This window comes from Caenorhabditis elegans, chromosome I (assembly GCF_000002985.6).
Source record: "Caenorhabditis elegans chromosome I".
NCBI classification, from domain to species: Eukaryota; Metazoa; Nematoda; class Chromadorea; order Rhabditida; family Rhabditidae; genus Caenorhabditis; species Caenorhabditis elegans.
This window is the reverse complement of record NC_003279.8, coordinates 3,233,316-3,256,229: the sequence shown is the minus strand read 5'-3', so window position 1 is coordinate 3,256,229 and position 22,914 is coordinate 3,233,316. Positions and strand designations below refer to the sequence as shown.

Below are 22,914 nucleotides of genomic sequence, written 5' to 3'. Positions count from 1 at the left end.
GAGAGGTCGGGCGAAAATAACCTGAAATTAGTATTTTCCCCAATTTCTGCTGACCGTTTTTTGGTCGATGAATCAGCTGGTCTACATTCTACATTACATACTACTATTACTAAGGATGGGTGAGATGGGAAATTATATGGAACAATACGAAACAAACATGTTTTTTTATCATTAACCTTCCACTATTGATACATTAGTATATATTCCCTATTAGTAGTGCACCTCGATATTATAAATTCGCAGAAATCTGCTGGGATCGCCATAAATGCGCGCCCCACTCACAAATTATGGGTCTTATTAGGTATTTGGCGGGAAAAACTTAAATTCAAACAATTTCCATTAACTTTGTCAATTTTAAGCATTTTTCGAATTTTTTGTTACGTTTTCGGTGGATTTTAATGGTTTTTTTTGCCTAAATTGATGAAATAAAATTCATAAAGAAATGAGAAAAAAAATCTAAAAATTACTGAAAACCACGGAAAAGTGCTTGAAAATTGGCCAAAATAATTGAAAAATTTTGAATTCCTGGTTTGGCCACCAAATACCTAACGAGACCCTTGGATCGGAGGCGGAGCACTTTTTGCATCTCACTAATAAGAATTCGAGCCACAAAACTAATAGTGATAATATAACAAAAAAATCGAAAAAAAAACCCGGAGATTAATAGCTTACATCACATTAAATAAATATTTCCCTCAAATAAATAAATACAAATTTCAATAATAGAATAAAATTTAATTATTAGCTCCTCCGAACCAGCTGGAAGAAATTCGATCGTAGAATGCGCTCAGCGATGGTGTGCTTTTTGAGGAACCTGGAAAGAAATATTTGCATTATATTACGGATGACACAAAATCCTGAGAATGCGTATTGCACAACATATTTGACGCGCAAAATATTTCGAAGCGAAAACTACTGTAATAACTTAAAGGACTACTGTAGCGCTTGTGTCGATTTACGGGCTCAATTTTTTTTTAGACCGATGGAATATTCAAATTAGGCAAAAAACCGTAATCGACACAAGAACTACAGTAGTCATTTAAAGAATTACTGTAGTTTTCGCTGCGAGATATTTTGCGCGTCAAATATGTTTTGCAATGCGCATTCTCGGAATTTTGTGTCCCCGTAATATATTTCTAAAAAGTGTTGAATTTTAGGTTAAAAAAGAAAATGATTTGAAAAATTTTCAATTATTGGAGCGTTTTGAATTTAAAAAAATTTTTTTTCGAAAAATCGTATTTTTTGGCAGTTTTCTAATACATATTTTTTACTGAAAATTTTGGGAAAACTTTAAATTTTTTTTTCACTTAAAAAAAACATTTATTTTCAGTTTTAATTTTTTTTAAACAGTTTTTTAAAAGAAAAAGTAAATTGATAAATTGATAAACCTGCAATTTTTCTGCCAAATCTTAGTTGAAAAATCATAATAATGGGCGGAAATATTTACGAGAAGAAGTTGTGAAAAAACGGATTTTTTGCGTATTGTGCAACATATTTGACGCGCAAAATATCTCGCAGCGAAAACTACAGTAATTCTTTAAATGACTACTGTAGTTCTTGTGTCGATTACGGTTTTTTTGCCTAATTTGAATATTCCATCGGTGTAAAAAAAAAATTGAGCCCGTAAATCGACACAAGCGCTACAGTAGTCCTTTAAGTTATTACTGTAGTTTTCGCTTCGAGATATTTTTCGCGTCAAATATGTTGTGCAATACGCATTCTCAGAATCTTGTGTTCCCATAATAATTTAAATGAAAATCCTAAAAATTTCTCCAAAATTACCTTGTTGCGGATTCGCCAGATACTTGTTATTCTTGAGTCTTGCTCCACCATTCTTCTTATCACCATTCATCTGAACAAAAAATTATGTTTTTCAAAATTTCCATAGATCAATTTCTACCGTTCTGTCAAGTCTTGGCACCATCGGAATACGAGAAGGTTGCTCAATGTGCACTGAAACGTCTTGAATCTTTGAGAATGATTGTGGCAGTTGAACTTCTTTGCTGGATAGGGTGTCAGCGACGAGGCACGAGAAGAGAACCTGTTTCGAGAGAGAGTGTTTTTGAAAAATCTTAATTTTCGGAGCAAAAATTTTTTTTTTGGAAAATTGAAATTTCCAATTTCCACAAATTTCCGGAAATTTTCATTTTCGGCAAGTTGTCGATTTGCCGGTTTTCCGATTTGCCGGAAATTTTCATTTTTTTTCTATTTTTTGTTCGAAAATTGAAAACTTGAAAAGAAATTAAAAATGCACTAACTTGAGTTCTTGTATAAACCAGCTTCACATTAGCTGCCAAAAGTGGAGAAAGTAGAGAGACGTCGAATGGATCCAAATGAGATTCGATCGATGAGCAAACCGAACGCATTCTTAAATTTTTAAAGTTTTGTAAAATAAAACAATCTTGTGTATTGGCGGCAATTTTATTGTCGAGAAATCGGCAAATTGCCGGTTTGCCGATTTGCCAAAAAATTTCCGGAAATTTTCAATTCCGGAAAGTTGCCGGTTTGCCGGAAATTTTCATTTTCGGCAAATTGCCGATTTGCCGGAATTTTTTAATTCCTGCAATTTTCGTGATTTTCGCTTTGCCGGTTTGAAGGAGATTTTCAATTCCGGCATACCGATTTGCGTAAATCGACCTACAGTAGTAATTTAAAGAATTACTGTAGTTTTCGCTACGAAATATTTTGCGCGTCAAATATGTTGCACAATACGCAAAAAATCCGTTTTTTCACAACTTCATAATATTTATCGAAAAAAAAATCGCTCACCTTTCACTGGGGAACATTGCTCCAATCAGTTGACAATCGAAAAGCACCTGCAGAGTTGAACGACTTGGCAAATGCCACGAATCTTTGAGCTCTTCAACACGTTCACCAATCAGTTGAGCCATGCGATGTGAAACGTGCTCGTCGAGTCGTTTTCTAATCTTTTTGGTCAAAAGATGCGCGACAGATGCTTCGGCAAGACAGCTCGAGATATCGAATAATATCGATTGAAGCGGTGGGGAAAGAGCAATGGGGACTGTAACTTCACCAACATCGGGAAGATCGACTGTTTGGAATTCCTGTGGAAAATTGGGAAAATGAGAGAGAATGTTCTGTTGGAGAGGATGATACCATAACAAGACGAAGAGCGTACATTCCACCTTCAAATGATTCCAAATACTCGGATAGGCTGGCCACAGTGATGTGCTCATCGACAACGACTTCGCAGAAATCTCTGGAAAATTACGCCACTTATTGTTGATTACAGATATTTTTTGATAATTATTCTAGAAAGACTATATTTTAAACTCAAAGACTGTTAAAATTGTTCTTTGAGCTGATGTGAGTTTAAAGGGGGAGTACCGAAATTTGAGACTTTGCTTTTTTAGACCAAAATTGGTCCAAAACTACCGAATTTCGTAATGAGAAGTTCTGAAAATTTCTCAAAAAAAGTTACGGCGGTTCAAAGTTCGGCAAAATAAAGCCCATTTTTAGCTAAAATCAAAATTTTTTCCAACTTATCGGTGTCGCAACGTCTGGAACACATTTATGGTCAGTGGGGCACAAAATGTAACTTTTATTTGTGCCCCAAAGACCATAAATGTACTTAAATCAACGAATAAACGCCTAATCAAAAGCCACAATATTTATCAAAAAGTGATGAATAAATAAAAATTAGGTTTCAACCGCTGCGACCCCGAGAAGCTGCCAAAATTTGAGATTTTAGCTGAAAATGGACTACTCTTTCCATAACTTTGAACCGCCGAAACTTTTTTTTTGAGAAATTTTCAGAACGTTTTATTACGAAATTCGGCAGTTTTGGACCAATTTTGGTCTAGTAAAGCAATGTCTCAAATTTCGGTGCTCCACCTTTAAGAAAACTCGACCATTTTATGGGCGGAGTCGCCATGTGCCCATTCACTGCGGGACCTTCAGCAGAAATACAACTTTGAGTTAAGAGTGGAGTAGCGAAATTACTGAGCAAATATCCAGAAACATTTTATTAAAACTGTTCAACTATTTCTCAAAGTTGTTGAATAACTCAGATTTCATTCATCTTAATGTTAGAAGTCGACCGAAAATGTATTTTCTACAATTTTCATATTCTGAAGAAGTTTTGACTATTCTGAACATCTAAGAACACTGTAGAACTTCAAATATCTCTAAGTTGTCGAAAATTTTATGAATATCCACAACTTTGACTTGAAACATTATTAGAGTGTTTCCTTGATAATGTTTGATAATGTGGGAATTTGTGCTGCTCCAACATTAATGCCAGCCGGCTGTCGTACTGTAGACACCCGGGTCGTAATTATATAAATATCGGAAGTTTATCAACTTCTACGTAATACTACGAAAAACTGACACCATTATTAAAACTAACAATAATAATTATATATCCTTCCTTCGTTAAAGTTCAGATTCAGCTTAAAAGGTTATTTCGCATTTCCGAAATTTTTTATATGATCTTGTATTAGAAAAGTACTATTGGGCAATGATTTCTACTGGCAAACTTAAACTGGCAAAACTTCGAAATGTTTTGTCGACAAGTTCGGCAAATCGGCAAATATCGGATTTGCCGGAAATTTTCAATTCCGTCACTTTGCCGGTTTGCCGATTCGCCGGATATTATTGTGCCGGAGTGTTTAGAGGAATTTTTATAAGACGGACATAAGGTGCGTACAATTTTGCCGATTAAAATTGAAATTCTGAAATTTCCAAAAAAACAAAACACAAACTTTCGGCTAGTTGCCGATTTGCCGGAAAAATCATTTGCCGCCCGCCCCTGGATAATACCTCGTTTTAAATAGGCAATTACCAATTTTTTACTAAAAATATTATTTTTTTTGTTTTAAAACCATTCCTTGTTTAACATAGGTTCAGCCGATTCTGTGCTTCATAGCTTTATATTTAAATTCCAGATCCCAAATCCCCAAACTTCCTTATCACCGTCATTCTTCATTACTTTTCAATTTCTACAGCTATTTCTTAAACGTCCCATTTCTCTATCTCTCTCTCTCTTCATCGTTATTGAAACAAAAAACTTTCACTTTCAAAATCTTCGTCGGCAATATATATTGGACCATTCCTCTTTTGGATGTTATCTCTGTGAAACCTTGAAATTTTCTTAATTTCCTTTCCTTCGATAGGCTAGCGTTTCAAAGATTCCATTCAACAATTTTTCCATATCCAAAAAGCACTGACAAGCACACCAATTACGGAGGCCCCGCCATACAACACACACAGACGAGAAAGAGCTTCTGGTGCAAAGAGCTTCTTGATAAGCCAAGCGGGGCCCGTGGCTCCGTTTCCATGGTTGAGTTGTGCCTGCATTTTTCCACCATCCACCTCGCCGCCTCTTTCATCGGCTCGGTCTCTCTATGACGGGGGCACACATCTGATTAGCGACTTATTATATATATATACTCGAAATATGTATATCACTGCCGGTGGAGAGCGCGCCTCCTTTTCCTGTCGTCTCACTTGGATTTGTCGTCGTCGTTGTGGAGGTGGTGGTGGTGGTAGTGGAGAAATAGAATAGAAACGGCCGGGGCCCTCTTGAAAGCAGGCAGCAACGGGAAGAAGAAGAAGAGGACCTGGACACATTTGGAAAACACAACGACAAGAGCCCCTCTCCCCTGATATCAGAGCAGATATCAGAGGCAGTGTGGCGGCGCCCAGATTAGGGGAGTCTCTCTCTATTCGGCAAAATAGCAGAGCCCCTTCGTTGCTCAGTCACACTAGATCGGTGGTGTTATGACGAGCCGAGGCTCGAGAATTGGGCTCTTTACTTATTTCATCTTCAATGATGTTCGTTTAGAGAGTAGAAAATGAAGATAGAGCTTCCAATAGCTTCCTATATGAATACTGTGTATTCAACTTTATTCTGCTAAATTTTCCATATTCGAAGAAAAAAAAAATAAATAATTTCATTCACTATGTATTACAATAAATCATGAGAATGTGTACTTGGTGCATTTTATTTGACGCGCGATATCTCTTAGCGAAAACTACAGTAAGAATTCAAATAACTATAGATATTTAAGCTATTACTGTAGTTTTCGCTAAGAGATATCGCGCGTCAAATAAAATGCACCAAGTACGCATTCTCATGATTTATTGTTCCCGTAATAGTATGGACCTGCTTCACTAGTTTCAATACTACTTCAACTATGATTTTTTCGAGAACGGGCTCTTTTTTAACATCTTCAATGATGATTTTCATTTAGACAGTAGAAAAAAATCTGTAACTTCCATATTCGTCATAGTATGCCGTCAATTCTTGCAGGCTAGGTTACTGTATTCTAGCTTCATTATTGTTGATTTTTGCTCACTTGAAGGAGAATTTATATATATATATGTATATAGTGTGTGTAAGTCTGAAACTTTGTGAGCTTCTTCATGAACCCTCCAAATACCGTATCCCTATACCTTCCAATATATTCGAATATTATGAGGTTATTCAAGTAATGTTGCAGAACGTATTTAAATGCATTTAAGACGTCACGACTATATTCAAATGCATACCGTTGAAAAACTCTCTAAACTTTTTAATTTTCCGACACTACTTGAATAACCCTATTAGTCATTGTTCTCTCTTTCAGGCTACTTTCTGGCTAGAATTCTGTTAATTTCCCCCTCCAGGAAGTAGATCAGAAAATATGTTCGAAAACATTATCTGAAACTGAAACTTTGTGCCTTCTCACAATTCCTACAAATTACCGTACTCCTCCTGCCTCTAGCTCTCTTCTCATTTCTCTCTCCAATGTACCAATATATATCCCATTACACCATTGTTCACAAGTGCAACAACATTTCTCAATTGCGTCGGGGGCCCACTGCCCAACGGCCCCCAAAAAGTGTGAAAACTTTTCTCCAAATTTTCAAGGGTAACTGTTAGGGGGGGGTGGAATGATGCGAGGAGTCTTGTAAGCGACCATCAAAAACCATTTCCACTGATTGAAGGGTTCACAAGCACATTGCTGCACACAAAACGTCCCTCTCTTCTCGTTCATGTGACAATGTTATCGGACGGGGGTCGTGTCAGCATATTACAGTCTCTCCTCTTGCACTTTGAAGGGAGGGAGTGCTCACTCAGCACATTGTTCAGAAGGTTCCTTGTGGTGATAAGAGTACTACAGTGTGTGGAGGAAAGAGTCGGAGCATCTTAGGACCCCGGGAAAAAATAGAAAAAAAGGTGCAAACAAAATTCAATATTTGCTTTTTGTTTTTTTTTTCCCTTCTTCTTTTTCCTTTTCCAAGGGAATTTCCTAGGAGTCCCTGTACAATATTTTCAAGGAAACGTGTGACTCATGCCCAATGTTACAGCGATTTTTAATCATCCGTTAGTTTCAGAAGATTCTGCAGAAGATCATTCAGAAGCCGCCAAACATTCCAGAACCAGCGGACCTTGTGATGTCAGAACTGAAAGAGGGCCAAAATCACACACACACACACTCTCTCTCTCTCTCTCTCTCAAAATCGAAATGAAATCAGCGACCGATCGGCCAGAGAGGCAGAGAAGAGGTGCCTCTGTCTCTATGTGTGTATATATATGTGGAGAAACGAAGCAAACGGGGCCGGTTGTGTATACATGGCCGACTGCGGCGCCACAGCGAAAATCGTCGGCCGACTCTTCGAATCATATGATCTATTCGGGAATTTGCGCGCTGCGCAATCGGCCCTCGAGGTCCGTACTCGAGAGGGCAGACACACAATGATCGTGAAGAGAGAGACTGTTTCCAAAAGACACACTTAGACAAACGAAATAACGCGGAGAATAGAGGCGCCGAGAAGAGTAGACAACATTTGCGAAAGACGGTCCAACAAGGCGTGTGTTGCTGATGTGAAAAATAGGCGCGCAATGGATTCGTAGAGACAGAGAGAGAGGCCCGTCCCGATCCGCCTGCCTGCGGGCACACAGAATCATTGTTGCTGATGCTGCTGTTGTTGGGGCTGCTGCGCAAAGTGATTCTTCGCGACGCGGGTGGGCGCCAATACATAATACATTTGTACAGTAAACCGGAAGAGACGCAGGCATCTGTTGTACAAGTGAGGGGACGGACGGGAAACAGAGAGAAAGACCCCAACAATAAATTCGCAACATTTTCCCCATTTCAACAGGAAACTTTGGAAGGTTCACTCCGAACACTCGACCCCTAGGTCCGCCCACTTGTTCCTACAGTCTTACCATTCGCAACATTTTCATTCCCTCATATACGTGTTCTTACTCTCAAAGGCTCGCTCCTTTCCAACCAAAAAACAGGTGATAAGAATGTGCCGGCCGGTGCCATGTCACCACTCATCATACGGTTTTGAAATTTTTTTTTTCGCAACGTAGAGTAGATCGTAGACCTTCAAAACTGGCACGATTTGCATAGCAATTGGTGTCGTCTTTGTTCGGTCCTTCTATCTCTCCCAACTAAAAAATAACGGGCGGCGCCCACCATTCCTCTCCGAATCGTATTGATCGATAAAAACAAAAAGCATCAAAACCGGTGATGGTCGGAACCATCCGCCGAGTACAAACACAACACACTTTCTTCGCAGCCAGCGCCACCATCGAACAACAAGCCCAGGTATAGGCTTCCGATTCCAAGGTCCGACAGAAGGAGAACCACCTCCCCCGCAAACATTCCTCCTCACTATCTGTCGTCTGTCAGCAGAGACAATCTAATACACATACACACAAATAGTTTTGGTCCTTGCCTCGAGATTCAGTACTCTTTTTCCTTCCATTTCTTATCAGTTTTCTTCTTCTTCTTCTAAACTATCGATGAGTGTCACTCTCAAGCTCCTTCAAAAATGTTGCCATTTATTGCTTCTCCGTCTCTGAATGTCGTGCTCGCGCTCGCTATCAACGGCTGGCGCCAGTGCCTCGAAACTGCTTATTACATACTCGAGGAGCAGGGAACGCCGCCCACTAATTGGCACAAATTTCGTCTCAAACGGCAAAAAAATTATTTTTTCGTGGTGCCGCTTTTGTAGGGTGATTCATACACAGACACACACGTGTGTCATGAACAAACACTGTGCCGTGGCGGCGCGAGCGGCGACGGGAACAAAAATTTCGCGCATCTGGCCTCCTCAACTCTCTTTGTGTCCCCATCCACCTTCCCGCGTGATGTTAAAGTGAAAAATGTTTTCGACATGTCAGGTCCTCTCCGATCCTGTTCAATCAATTTTTCACTTAAGATTCCCTCCACACACACAAATGGTTTTGTGTCTTCTTCGATTACAGAATTTCCACTAAACATTGAATAGCATATCCTATTCTTCTTTTATGAATCCTAAGTATGTGGTCTTCCTCAGCTTTCCCATCAAGCTTCATCTAAAAAGTTCAACCCAGTCATTTCGATGCAACGGCGGTAATCGAAACTTCTGGGACCACGTTTCCAGGTAGGTTGGGAGGGAGTGAACAACCCAATTCCGAATACAGTCTGCAATTAAATACGGATCGGGGGACGAGAAAAAGGGACGCGAAAGTGTGGTCTTTCTCCTTTCCTCGTTCTCTCTTTGAATAGCGTCTCTCGAGGGCCATGAGTAGTGCGGTAGAATTGAGAGGAGAGAGAAAGATCACGCAAAATGAGAAGTTTCCGCAAAGAGATGTGTGGAAGGAGACCTGTTCGTGCAGTAGTCCCCTCTCTCTCTCTCTCCTACAGGCCACCCGACTGACTGCCTGTCTTCAATGGTCTCTTCTCCCGTTTTCTCCTTTCGGGCGGCGCGGTGGTGGCCCCGTTCGGTAGATCCCTTTGCGCAGCAGCAGCAGCACTCCACTCACTTCACTCCCGTTTCGTTTCAACTAACAGTCCAACACAACCACCACAGTCAGTCAAAATGTCCTCGACGCGACCATCTCTCTTTTCATTGGTTCTCTTTCTCGCCGCCACCTCCCTCTATCTCACTCTTTTCGATCGAAGTTTGCCGCTTCGCTCCACACGGTCCCCAACAGTTCCATAATACAGTGCGTCAGAGCGTATGTCTCTGTCTGACTGTGTGTTTGTTTAGGACCGCTCTGTTGTTGCCACGTTATCGTACTGTAAAAATTCGGCGACGACTTTCATTTTTGCTTTTCCTGACTTTTTTTCCTCCATTCATATTCTTTTATTCACTTCCTTGTCGTCGTTATCGGGTTCTCAAATTTTTTATTTCAAATTTTCGCAACTTCCAGGTTATTCGAGCTATGAACTCGCTCGAGTACCTCATCGCCAATCCACACATTCTGTCAGACACCACACTGACAGACGCGTTGGCCGCATTGGCAAGCTCGACAAATGTGGAGAATCAGGATGAGGAGTTCGATATGGAGGTTAACAGTGATGATGAGATGAAAATCGATTTGTCGGCGCTTATAAATCCAAGTGTTTTTAACGCACTTCAACTGCCAATCGGAACCGGCAGGTTTCCGAACCCATCGCCTCCAAGATCTAGCAGCGGAACGAACACACCGATCAGAAAAACGCCAGGGTAGGGGAAAAGGCGAGGTTGAAAATTGTAATAAATACGTTAATTCCAGAAGTCGGCCAGATCGCGGAAAGTTCACCATTCTAGATAATGCAGAGGTAGCTGGTCCGGAGGAAGTGTTGAATGTTAATTTTGATAGTGAAATCTTGCAAAGAATATTTTCCGATCCAAAACTTGGGTGATTAACAATTTTTAAGATTTTTTTAAATATTCTAAAAAAACATTTCAGAATTCAATTTCTCGCTCGTTATGGTTTAATACCAAACACAAGGGTCTGTAGAGTACAAGATTGTCCAAAAGATCAGCTGATGAGTTTGATCAAACATGCCAATGGTTTTGTGGTAAGTTGTCAATTATTTGACAAAATTTAACAAAATTAAAATTTTGATTTTCTTTTAGTGGCGGTGCCGATCGTGCAGAAAACGTCGAGAAAAACGGATCATCACAAAGATCTCAGTGTACGAGGGCACATTCCTCTTCTATTCCCGAATGCCGCTCAACAAATTCTTCATATTTATGCTAAACTGGTGTGAGAATCCCGGACTTTCAATTACCGAATATAATCGGCTAATGGGAGAGAATCGTCTCGTCGAGGAGACCATCTATAACACAATTGGATTTATGAGAGATATTATTCAAAACTGGTGTGACACGATTATCAGCTCACATGTTCCGATTGGTGGGCCACATCGAGTCGTAGAAGTTGTCGAGACGTTATCCACCGAGCAGCTGAGCAATAAGACTCGAAACCGGAGAACTCGTCATTATACGACTAGAACCGTTTTTATTTCACTAGCTGATGACAAAATCAAGTCCGTCGATTTTCCATTGGTAAGTATTCCGTTTTCTAGAAACTTCCCAACTTTGACTCTTTCCAGCACAACGTAAACGATCTGGAACGAGCTCTTCTAGAGTGTGTTCAGCCTGGAAGCATAATCGTCATGCGAGACTCATTCATGGAGCGATTCGGCCAACAGGAGGAAATCTCGAATGCCCTTTTCAATCATTACAAGGTCAAGTCGATTTGCGACGTGTGGCCTGATTTCAACGAGCGTGAACGGAATAAGCAGTACATCAAGACTGAAATGAATCAGGTGCCGAATGTGAATCAGGAGCCGTATGCCTACGAATACTTTTTCCGTCGATGTTTCGCCGACAAATGCTTCAATCACTTGTTGCGAGTAATCCGTTTGCTTTATCAGAAATGATTATTATGTATTTTATCTCGTTTTTTTCTAAATTTTTCGAAACAAAATTGCCTTTCTCTCGTTTAGTCTTGAATCTAGTCGTGGATCCCGTTTACCTCAGAATCTTTTTTTCCATAGCTACCACTTTTTTGCCGCTTGCCTCTTCATCTTATTCTTGTTTTTGTCGTCTCTCATGTCAACAAAATCTCAAAAGGTGCCCCCCGTCCCAAAAGAAACTGTGATTTTCTCATGCAATATAGCCGTGTTTCGCCTTTCCCACCCAAAATGTGAATATAAATCCCGAGAGCTCGATCTTCTTCTTTCCTTCCAGAACCCCCGTATATCCCGTATATTTCTGTGTTAAATTGTGATTCGAAACTGTTCTTCCTTCTCCTCCATAAAATCTTTAAACGCGTTAAGTGATAATAAAAATCCGTCTAGCTATTTGAAAAATTCGAGTTACAGTACAAATAGTCGATTTGCCTATTTGCCGGAAATGTTGATTTCTGGCAATTTGACGGTTTGCCGGTTTTCCGGCATATTCAGCAAATCAGAAATTTGTCAGTTTGCCAGTTTGCCGGAAATCGTAATTTTCGGCAAATTGCCGGATTGCCGATTTGCAGGAAATTTTCGATTCCGGCAATTTACCGGTTTGCCGGAAATTGTCGATTTGCCGATTTGCAGGAAATTTTGATTTCTGACAATTTGCCGGTTTTCCGGTTTTCCGGCAAATTCAGCAAATCAGAAATTTGTCAGTTTGCCAATTTGCAGGAAATTTTCAGTTCCGGCAATTTACCGGTTTGCCGGAAATTTCAATTCCGGTAATTTGCCGATTTGCCGGAAATTGTTATTTTCGGCAAATTGTCGATTTCCCGATTTGCCGGTTGTAATTTTCGGCAAATTGTCGATTTGCCGATTTACCGGAAAATTTCAATTCCGGCAATTTACCGGTTTGCCGGAAATTTCAATTCCGGTAATTTGCCGATATGCCGGAAATTGTAATTTTCGGCGAATTGTCGATTTGCCGATTTGCCGAAAATTTTGATTTCTTGCAATTTGCCGGTTTTCCGGCAAATTCAGCAAACCAGAAATTTTTCAGTTTGCCGATTTGCCGGAAATTGTAAATTTCGGCAAATTGTCGGTTTGCCGATTTGCCAGAAACTTCAATTCTGCAACTTGACGTTTTGCCGGAAAAATCGGTTGCCGCCCATCCATGTTTTTACACTATGACTGAGATCGTGGCGAGACCCAAACGGAAAAGGAGCGAAATTTTACGATTTTATGATTTTTTTGAACCGACCATTACCAAATTTTACTATTTTGCGCAAAATTTAGCGATTTTTGCGTCTCGACACGACAATTTTTAGTAAAATGCAAAGGGGTATGTGCCTTTAAGGAGTACTGTAGTTTCAAATTTTTGTTGCTATAGAAATCGATTTTTCATAGTTTCTCTCATGAAATTTTGAGATTTTCCAAGAAAATGGATAAAATTTGAAACTACAGTAATCCCCCAATTCTCGTGTCGAGACCGTAATTTTGTCGCAGAAAAATCACAAAATGTTCGCGGAACATATGGTGTGCCTTTAAGGTATACTGTTGTTTTTTCGCAATTTTCAGTGAATTTTCGAAAACCAAACAAAAAAATGCGAACAATTTGAAAAAAAAAATTCTAAAAAATTTAGAAAACTACAGTACTCTTTAAAGGCGCACAGTACTTTGCGATCAATTTTTTGATCGCGTCGAGGCCTCAAAAATAGCCTTTTTGAGGGACTCCAAGGAAAGGGGATCTACGAGAATGTGATCGGCTAGTTAAGCGTTGTTTTTAAACATTACAACGATGCTTCGATGTTACGCGCATTGTTTAGCGAGTTTTTTTCGAAGAAAATTTCAAAAAAAAAAATATAAACAACGATTTTTTTTACAAAAAAGTACGGTAGCAGGTCTCGACACGACGATAAATACAATTTTGCAGAGTAATGTGCGCCTTTAAAGAGTACTGTAGTTTTATACTTATTTTCGCAATTTTTTTTCATATTTTTAGGCATTTCTGCTTGATCTTCGACTAAATTAAATTTTTTAAAACAATTTTTTGAACAACTTCCAACTCACCCCAGATTTTTCTCAATAATCGAGTGTAGACGTTGATTAAGAGACGTAATTCTTTGTGAATCCTTATCCAACAATTTACAAATCAACGTTGATTCTGAATGAACCAACGCAAGTGCCAGACGAGCTCTCGCCAAGAACCTCGCCGATCCTTCCTGCTTGTCCGAGTGGAGTTCACAAAGACGGAGCAGAAGCTGGAGCACATTTGTGGCCATCGTTTCTTTGAGAGCATTGGACGTGGCCATATCAGCCATTGGGGTGCAGATCGTTTCGAATTGAGCACATTTCTCGTTCGTTTGTTCCAGAGATTCCCAGAGAGTTTTGACGCAGCTAAAACATTTGATTTTTATTTTTGAAAAGCCATATTGCGCTCAAAACTGCCGATTTTTTCGCTTTTTTCGGTGAAATTTAAGGAAAAAAAAGGAATTAAAGTCAAAATTTCGCTGATTATCAGCTAAAAAACCAGAATTTTAGTTTTTCAATTTTTTAAAAACCAAAAAATCCAAAAAATCTAGAAAAAATTTTAGGTAAATTTTGTAAGTGTTTTTTTTGCAAATGCCATATATTTCGGAGCTTTTTGACCCTATTAAAGGTGGAGTAGTGTAAAAAAATTACAATTTGCTACAAATGACAAAAAGACAGACCATAGTGACCGAATATAACTGTAAAGCAATTTTCAAAATTTTTCAAAATTTTTCAATTTTTTATGATTTTTGCAAAAAATTTTCATTTAAAAAAATTAAAAATTAGAAAAATGTTATAAATTTTTAAACAGTTATATTCGGGCATTGCGGTCTATTTTCTATCCTTTTAAATAAAAAAAAATTTTTAAACACTACTCCACTTTTAAATTTTAAATCGTTTCAAATTCTTTTTTTCCAAAATTTGATTTTTTTTTTGCAAAAGCTAATTTCTCCTATTTCCATTTTTTTTTTGAATTTTGGAAAATTTCATTTTAAAACTTTTTTTTAAGCTTCGAATATAAAAGGCTTTGAATACTTTTTTGGAAAATAATTTTCAAAATTCAAAGTTTTTAAGACTATTTCACTAGGATATTCGAGCATTTTAGTGCCGTCATCTTCAGTATAAATGTTTTTTCAAACACCAAAATTGCTACAAATTTAAAGATTTTAAACTTTTCCAAATTTCCAAATTTTCACAATCACTTCAATAATTTTTTTTAAATTTACAACAAATTGGGCAAAATTTGAGGTTATTTCTAAAATTTTAATTTCCGGAAATTCTACCAAATTTTTCTTTAAAATAAAAATTCGATATTTTCGGAATTCGAAAATTCCAGATTTTCAGCGAAATTAACAATTTTTAATCATTATTTTTCCAAATTAAAAATTTCAAAACTCTAACTACTACTGTCCATTACAGAATGAATAGCGTGAATAAGCTCTCCGTGCATTTTTTTTTCTGACACTACTCCACCTTTGATTTAGGCACATTTTAAGTCGATGGGCACACAAAAATGACCAAAATTTACTGAAAACGGGCCTAAATCAACGAAAGGAAAATAATTTAATAAAAAGCCTATTCCAGTTGCTACAAGTTGTCGAAATTTCAGATTTTAGCAAAATTTGACTCTTTTCTCGAAAATTTATAGATTTTTTTTTTGAAAATTTTGATTTTTCTGAACTAAAATAAACTTTTTTCAAATTTCGAGCAAAATAACTTTTAAAAACTACTTCTTTCCTGCCCACGACTGAAAATTAGCAAAATTTCTGAAAAAAAATCCAAAAAAATTTTTTTTTTAAAGATTTTTTTAATTTTTAAAATTTGTTTCACCGAAAAAAAAACGTATTTTCCCGTCCGAAAAATCCAAAAAAAAACACACTTTTGCAACAAAACGAAAAAAAAGTGTTTTTTGACCGAAAACCACCATTTTTGAAGAAAAAAGACAAAAAAATTCAATTTCGCCGAAAAAAACCAAAACAGTGAATTTTTCAGACCGAACATTTTTTTAAATTCATTTTTGTCTAAAAAACCAGAAATTTTTTTGCTGAAAAATGTTTTTATTCCGAAAAACTAAATAATTTCGCCAAAAAAAAACCATTTGACTGGAAAAAAATTATTTTTACGGTTTTTTTTAAATAAAATTTTCGATTTTATTTTTTCTACACATTTTTTCATTGTCATTTTCTTTTTTTTTAAATTTCTCGGAGCTCCTCTAGCACATCAAGGTGCGGTTTATTTATTTGCCCAACCAATAATGGTCCCTTCTCACAGAAAGTGCACAAAATATTTGCTCACTTGTAAAGTTGTGTTGATATACCAATATGTGATTGAGAATCGGGATGATAGGTACGTTCATCGAATATTGCTGTCTGTGGACCGTCACTTGTTGATTCGAATCGTTTTTTTGCGAATAGTTCAATTGATTCAATCATCTGGATTAGGAGAATCTGAAAAAATGAAATTGAAGAAGTTTTCTTAGAATATGTTAATTTTTTCGAAAATTAGTTTTGGATTTTTGAAAAAAATTAAAAAATCTAAAATTTCAATATTTTGTTATTTTTCTAGCTACTATAGTTTCAAAAACTTTCAAAAAATTGAAAATTCGAAAATTTTTCAATTATTAATTTTTCTCGATTTTTTGGAGAACAAAAAAAAGTGAAAATCACAAAAATTTCGATGATTTCTCTTCTTTTTTTGATTTTATACATTTTTTTGCAAGTTTTTGATTTTCAAAAAAATCTGAAATATTTGTTTTTTTTAACCAGGGGTGGGCGGCAAACGATTTTTTCTGGCAAATTGGCAAATTGCCGGAATTAAAAACTTCCGGCAAATCCGCAAACCGGCAAATTGTCCATTTGCCGAATTTTCCGGCAAGTTGTGGTTTTGCACTTTTTTTTGGAAATTTCAGAATTTAAATTTCAATCGGCAAAATTGTACGCATCCTATGAATTTTCCTACATCTATTTTGAAAAGTAAGCAAATTCTATGAAAATATCTAAAGAAAACGGGAAAAAAAAATTTAAAAAGGCAAACCGGTAATATTAAAAAAATTCTCCTTTTTTAAAATTTTTCTCAAAAAAATCAACTAATTTTTGATAAATCTACGGCTTTCTCAATTCTTTCAATTTTTTCTAAAAATTAATCGAAATTTTATAAAATTTGCATTTTTTAACTCTAAGTTTTTAGATTTCTCTGAATTTTTTTTCCAATTTTTTGCACAAAAAACCTTTGCTTTATCGACAACAGCCGTCTGCAGAAGTTTATCATAAACCGAACGATTCGATCCAATTCTTGGCCAATCTTGTTTCAATGATGCTGTGATTGCTTGTAAAAGATCAATTATTTGATCCAAATTATCAAAATATTCGCATACTTCTGCCACGAGCTTGTGGGTTACTGCACACGTTCTGGAAAAAAAAATGTTTTTTTGAAAATTTTGCATTTTTCGCACTACGGTATCCGGTCTCGACACGATAAGATCACTGTAGTTTCAATTTTTGGAATTTTTAACGGTTTTAATAGCTTTTTTCCACTTTTATGTGCTTCATTTTTTATCGGAACACTAAGAAAAAAAAACTAGTTTTAAGGTCTCGACGAGCCCAAAAATTGTCAGCAAAGTAGTGTGCGCCTTTAAAGAGTACTGTAGTTTTCTATATTTTTTCGCAATGTTTTTTTTTTCATATTTTTACCTTTTTTACTTGGTTATTGAAAATTGCGAAAAAAAAACTACAGTATACCTTAAAAGCGCATCATGGTTTCCGCGAAAACTTTTCGATCGTGTCGAGACCCTTTTGGCGAATTTTGCGACAAAACTACGGTACCCGGTCTCGCCACGAAAATGTGGGGAGTACTGTAAACTCAAACTTTATCGATTTTTCATAGTTTTTCGTTTAAAAATATATTTATTTATATGAAAAAAACTCGATTTTTCAAGCAAAATATCGATTTTTCGGATGAATTTCTTTTTTTTTTGACAAAAATATCCTTTTTGAAAACATCTATTTTTGGTAAAATGTGCCCCAAAAATTATAATTCAAAAATCTAATAAATTGGTTGATGAATTTTTTGCCAGAATTTCGACAAATAGAATAAAAAAATGTAAATTTTCCGTAGAAAATTTGTTGAAAATCTCCAAAAAAACATTTTTTTTTTAAATAAAAAACAAACTTTTCAATCCACGCAGCGCATTTCTCGCCAACAAGTTGTGATGGAAGAGTTCCAGCACCTCTTCCACTCAATTTTTCTCTCAAATGTCTCCAAACACGATCCATATCCTCATTGATTGTTTTTTCGAATGAATACGCCTGATCTGCACACATTTCACGGATCAATTCTGGAAAATTGGGTTAAATTTGATTTTTTTTTTGTAATTTTAAATTCTTACAGTTTTTTTCTAGATTTAATTTTAAAAAAAAAGCTAATTTTTTCAATTTCTATTATATATTTTTTTTCAAATTTAGAAATTAAAGATTTTTTTAAATTTTTTTTTTAAATTTAAATTTGGAATATAGGTAAAAGGTTTTAAATTTTTTTCTTCGATATTTTTTTTTGAAATTTTTCCAAATTAATTCTCAGTTAATTTTAATGCAATTTTTCAAAATAAGAATTAAAATATAAGCAAATTTCAAGTGAGAAAAGTTTTTTTTTGTTGCAAAATTTGCTATAACGTTTCGAAAGTTTTGAAAAAAAAATTTAGAATTTGGAAATGTGAAAAAACTTTTTAGGTACATTTTTTCTATGGTATTTTTCTATTATTCTGGGAATTTGTTCAATTTTTCAACAAAAAAACCGATTTTTTTGAATAAAAATTCAATATTTTCGGAATAAAAGCCGAAAATTAAAGCGAAATTAAGAATTTTTAATCATTATTTTTCCAAATATGATTTTAAAAATTTCAAAGTTTTCTATAATTTTTTTAAATCAAAAACTATTATATTTTTGAGGTTTTTACCAACTATTTTGAAAAAAAAAGGAATTTTTCGAAACTAATACCAAAAAATTGCAATTGCGAAAAATTTCTAAACACTTGTTTTTAATTTCAACAAAAATTGCAATTTCGAAATTAAAAATAAATTTTCAAAAATTGTTCAAAATTTTCTTTTTTTTATTGAGAAAAATTAAGGATTTTTATCTTTTTTTTTTTCCAACCCAAATTCAAAAAAATTTCAAAAACCCTAACCACACTTATACTGTCCATTACAAACAGAATGAATCGCATGAATAAGCTCTCCGTGCACAAAAAGCTCCTCCACAACAGCCAACGTCTTTTTCATTTCATCAACAATATTCAGAATAGTTGCAGAGTCTTCAATAAGGTGTGTAACGTGCTCAAATCGTTTTTCGAGATAAAGCTCAAGGAGTTGAGAGATATCTTTTCCCTGGAGAAGAGCAATTGCAGCAAGTTGATTTGTAGCCCAGTCGGAACGAGAAATATCCAAAAGTGTTGAGCAATTCTGGAATTCGAGCTCTGATCGGGTGGCGACGATCCGGTTGGTCAGGGCTCTCGCGTTTTTGTGAATCTGAAATCGGAAAAATTGAAATTTAGATTAAAACCTGATTTTATAAGAAAAGGTTTTCGATTTTTTTAAAAATAAATTCGAAAGACGGTTTTTTTTTTGATTTTTCGATATCTGGAAAATCGAAAATTTTTTGCTTGTCGATTTTCCGATATTTCGAATTTTTTTTTCAATTTTTTAAAAATCTGCTTAAAATGTTGATCACTGTTTTTTTTTTCATTTTAAAAGCAAGGGTATCGGTTTTTCGATTTTTTGAAAATTGAAAAATCGAAAAATTTCGTTTTTTCAAAAAAAAAATTTTCGATTATTCAAAAATTAGCTTAATATTTTGGCCATTATTCTTCTTTTTAGAACATTTTTTTATGTTTTTTCTTATCAATATAAGCAAAATTAGATTTTTTAAAAAATCGTATTTTATGGTTAAATTTCTGAAACAATTTTTTTTCAGATTTTTCGATTTTTCTATTTTGCATGAAAAACACCGAAAAAGCGGAAAACGCGAAAAACGCGAAAAAATCGAAAAATGCCTGTATGTATGTAAAGTATGTAAACTTGTATGTAAACTTGTATGTAAAGGTGTCAGTTTTTCGATTTTTTGACAAATAAAATTGAAAAACAATATTTCTTCGATTTTTCGATTTCTGGAAAGCAAAAAATGTTCGTTTTTCGATTTTTTTCGATTTGTCAAAAATCAGCTTAAAATTGTGATCACTTTCTTCTTTTTGGAAGTTTTTTCTCAATAATATAAACAAAATGAGATAAAAAATCGAATTTTATAGTTAATTTTCTGATAAATTCTTTTCGGATGTTTCGATTTTAGTTGAAAAATATCGAAAAAATGAAATATTTTTTCGATTTTTCTAAGGCTTCCATGTGAGAGCGGCGCGGCGTCGGCGCCTCACGCCGGCATCACGCCGGCCGGCTTTCGCCTTCGCCGCTTTAAAAAATTTTGACGTGAATTCTATATTTTCATTTTTAATAATTTGTTGAAATTTTAGAAAAAAAACAAGAAATGAAAATAAAATTTTACGTTTTTTTTTCAATGACGGCGATAGTGGCGACGTGAGGCTGTTTGAGGCGCCTCACCGGCCGGCGAAGGCGCCGGGATGGAAGCCCTAGATTTTTCATCAAATCGTGCTCATTTCTATTAAAATAAAGTACAAAAACATATGAATTTCTTCAAAAAATCGGGAAAAAAATTTATTTTTTAAGTTAAAAAAAATAAATTTCCATTTTTCGGTTCTCCTCGAAAAACCTGAAATTTCTCCCAATTGTTCAACAATTTACTGTCAAAAATATCTAGAAAAAATCTGACCAAAATTAATTTTAAGATTTTTTTAAATTGTTTTTTTTTTCGAAAATTTCAAAATCCAATTTTTTAGCGCAGCTACCAACAATATTTATTTAAACTGACCATTGGCGACGAATGATTACTGATGAGCTGCTTCTGAAGATGCTCCACCATGCAAAGAGCAACTACATCGTCCAGTGGCTCACCGCCTGGAAAAAATACATTTTTTAAAAATGAAATTTGATAGCATTTCAATTTGTTTTACGGGTAAAACTACTCAATTTTCATGATTTTAAAAATTTTTTCAGTAAAAATCGCTAAAATTCGCTGACATTTTTGAATTAATTAAGTTGAAATCAATTTTTAATTTCAAAAAAAAAAGCCCATACTATCTCCTCCAATACTTGAAACCAAATAGTTCACCGCATAGAGATGTTCTCCCGCTTTCTGTTCCTCTCGTCCTCCGGTTCTGGAAATTCAAAATTTTATTTTTTTTTTCAAATTTTTTGCTCTGAAATTTACAGAATTGTTTGGAAAACCGTGCAAAAATGTGATAAATATTTGAATTTATCTAGGTTAAAAATTTGAAAACAAATCCGAATAAATTGAGTTTTTGATTTATAACTTTTGATTTTTTTTTTCGAAGTAGAATATATATTTTTCTAACGATTTTCGGATCTTAAAATTGAAAATAATTCTGGAATTGAAGAATTTTGTTTATTAATGGTTTTTGAATTCCCGCGCAATCTAATTTCGGCATTTGAGCGTTTTTTCGGCTATATTTATTGGTTTTTATTAATTTATTATTATTATTATTATTATTTGCTTTTAAACATATTTTTCGTGTTTTCAGTCATTTTTTTTCTGTTAAAAAAACGGCTGAAAATTTAAAATTTGTCTGAAAATCGATAATTTAGCATTAAATATTTTCCGCAAAAGTCTAATTTTTTGCTAGAAAATCGATTTTTAGACAAATTTTAGGGTCTCAGCAATTTTTTTCGGGGTAAAATGTCTGAAAATGAAAAATTAAATTAAATTTTCCTAATTAGTTTTTTTTGCGAAATTTTCTCAAAAAAACCATTTTAAAAATTTGGAAAAATTCAATTTTTTCCAATTTTTTGAATAGAATTTTTTGCCGTATTTTTTCCGAGTTTTTACTCAAATTTTGCGAAATATTTCCAACCTAACATGAGTGGATTGATATCCAACTCTTGTATTTGCAATATCTGAGGCCAATTTATCAGCCAAAGAGCACACGTGACGAACTTCTGAAGAAGCTTCTAGAACATCTCGATACCGACGGCCGACCATTTCACGGAGACTTTCTCGTTTTCCTTCCATTTCTTTTCTGAAAAAAATGTTTTTTTTTCGAAAATTATCGATTTTTCTGAAAATTATCGTTTTTTTAAACTTATAGCTTTCTTTGCTGGAAATTGTGGAATTTTTACGATTTTTTGACTTTCTCAATATATTATTGAATTTTCTGAAACCTATCGTTTTTTTTTTGAAAATTATAGCATTTTATTGGAAATTATCACTGTTTTTTTTGAAAACTAAGGATTTTTTTGGAGATTATCGTGTTTTTTTTTTGGAATTTACCGATTTTTCGACTTTATAAAAAATTAGTTTCTGAAAATCAGCGATTTTGATTTTTTTTTTGGAAATAATACCTTTTTTTGGAAACATTATACGCTTTTTGCACTTCAATTTTAAATGAATATTTTGAAATTTTGATGTGAAAATTTAAAAAAAAATTGTTTCTCATGAAAAAATTGAATTTTCTATTTTTTAAATAACACTCTGTTTAAAAAATCCCGAAAAATCTTATTTTCAGCCAATTTTCCCGAGAAAACATTAAAATTTCTTAGTTTTGCTTTTTTCTTAGCTTTTTCGAAGATTATAGCCCTTTATTGAAAATTATCACTTTTTTTTTGGAAATTGTTGATTTTTCTGAACTTTTTGAAATTTCAATTTGCAAATATTTTTCTCGCGAAAAAAATTGAAATTTCTATTTTTTAAATAAAATTTTGTGAGAAAAAAAAATACTTTTTCAGCCAATTTTCACCAGAAAACATTAAAAATTTCTAATTTTCAATTAATTTTTGTTTTAAAAAATTAATTTTTTTCAGCAAATTTTTCCGATTCCTCATTTTACAAAAATTTCTTCAACACATCCACGTGTCGATTTACGCAGCCCTCGTGTACTCCACGAGGAGAAGCTTTTGTTTCGAATTTTCTCGAATTCCCGCTTCTCTTACTCCAAATTCTGCTGAATATTCTCCAGTTGCTCGACCGATAGGTCACGCATGAGCCGGTCAACGTCCATCTGAAAATTTCAGATTTTTTCTTTTTTTTAAATTAAATTAGAAATATCTAGATGAAATGAAACATTTTTCGAGTT

At 34.9% G+C, this 22,914-nt stretch overlaps 2 protein-coding genes and 5 non-coding genes across 7 annotated transcripts; 2 read left to right on the top strand and 5 right to left on the bottom strand.

Annotated features, from left to right (window-relative positions):
• Positions 1-152: 152 nt before the first annotated feature.
• cogc-1 (Conserved oligomeric Golgi complex subunit 1) lies at positions 153-22,839 on the bottom strand (the record flags this gene model as incomplete). The annotated part of the gene is made up of 15 exons (NM_058727.7): positions 153-814; positions 1,783-1,852; positions 1,901-2,041; positions 2,259-2,367; positions 2,770-3,065; positions 3,118-3,220; positions 13,746-14,072; positions 16,002-16,153; positions 16,933-17,113; positions 17,874-18,039; positions 18,886-19,225; positions 20,637-20,722; positions 20,903-20,982; positions 21,697-21,861; positions 22,772-22,839. The coding sequence occupies 15 exons, from the start codon at positions 22,837-22,839 to the stop codon at positions 735-737; spliced, it is 2,364 nt and encodes a 787-aa protein (NP_491128.4). The 3' UTR covers positions 153-734.
• Positions 6,752-6,839, bottom strand: Y54E10A.29. The gene has a single exon (NR_101536.1). It is a non-coding gene; the product is annotated as an Unclassified non-coding RNA Y54E10A.29 (non-coding RNA).
• Y54E10A.27 lies at positions 7,603-7,741 on the bottom strand. Its single transcript, NR_050029.1, has one exon. It is a non-coding gene; the product is annotated as an Unclassified non-coding RNA Y54E10A.27 (non-coding RNA).
• Y54E10A.26 lies at positions 7,697-7,981 on the top strand. Its single transcript, NR_050028.1, has one exon. It is a non-coding gene; the product is annotated as an Unclassified non-coding RNA Y54E10A.26 (non-coding RNA).
• Positions 7,814-8,025, bottom strand: Y54E10A.25. Its single transcript, NR_050027.1, has one exon. It is a non-coding gene; the product is annotated as an Unclassified non-coding RNA Y54E10A.25 (non-coding RNA).
• Positions 9,860-10,009, bottom strand: Y54E10A.24. Its single transcript, NR_050026.1, has one exon. It is a non-coding gene; the product is annotated as an Unclassified non-coding RNA Y54E10A.24 (non-coding RNA).
• mab-31 (Male abnormal protein mab-31) lies at positions 10,157-12,079 on the top strand. The gene is made up of 5 exons (NM_058728.8): positions 10,157-10,452; positions 10,502-10,627; positions 10,679-10,790; positions 10,849-11,280; positions 11,328-12,079. The coding sequence occupies exons 1-5, from the start codon at positions 10,169-10,171 to the stop codon at positions 11,655-11,657; spliced, it is 1,284 nt and encodes a 427-aa protein (NP_491129.1). The 5' UTR covers positions 10,157-10,168; the 3' UTR covers positions 11,658-12,079.
• Positions 22,840-22,914: the final 75 nt, after the last annotated feature.

Excerpts from the sequence above, each read along its gene's own strand:
- mab-31 (NM_058728.8), top strand. The coding sequence starts at position 10,169 with ATGAACTCGCTCGAGTACCTCATCGCCAATCCACACATTCTGTCAGAC. Across the intron at positions 10,453-10,501 it reads CCGATCAGAAAAACGCCAGG|AAGTCGGCCAGATCGCGGAA; the intron begins GTAGGGGAAAAG and ends CGTTAATTCCAG. Across the intron at positions 10,791-10,848 it reads AACATGCCAATGGTTTTGTG|TGGCGGTGCCGATCGTGCAG; the intron begins GTAAGTTGTCAA and ends ATTTTCTTTTAG.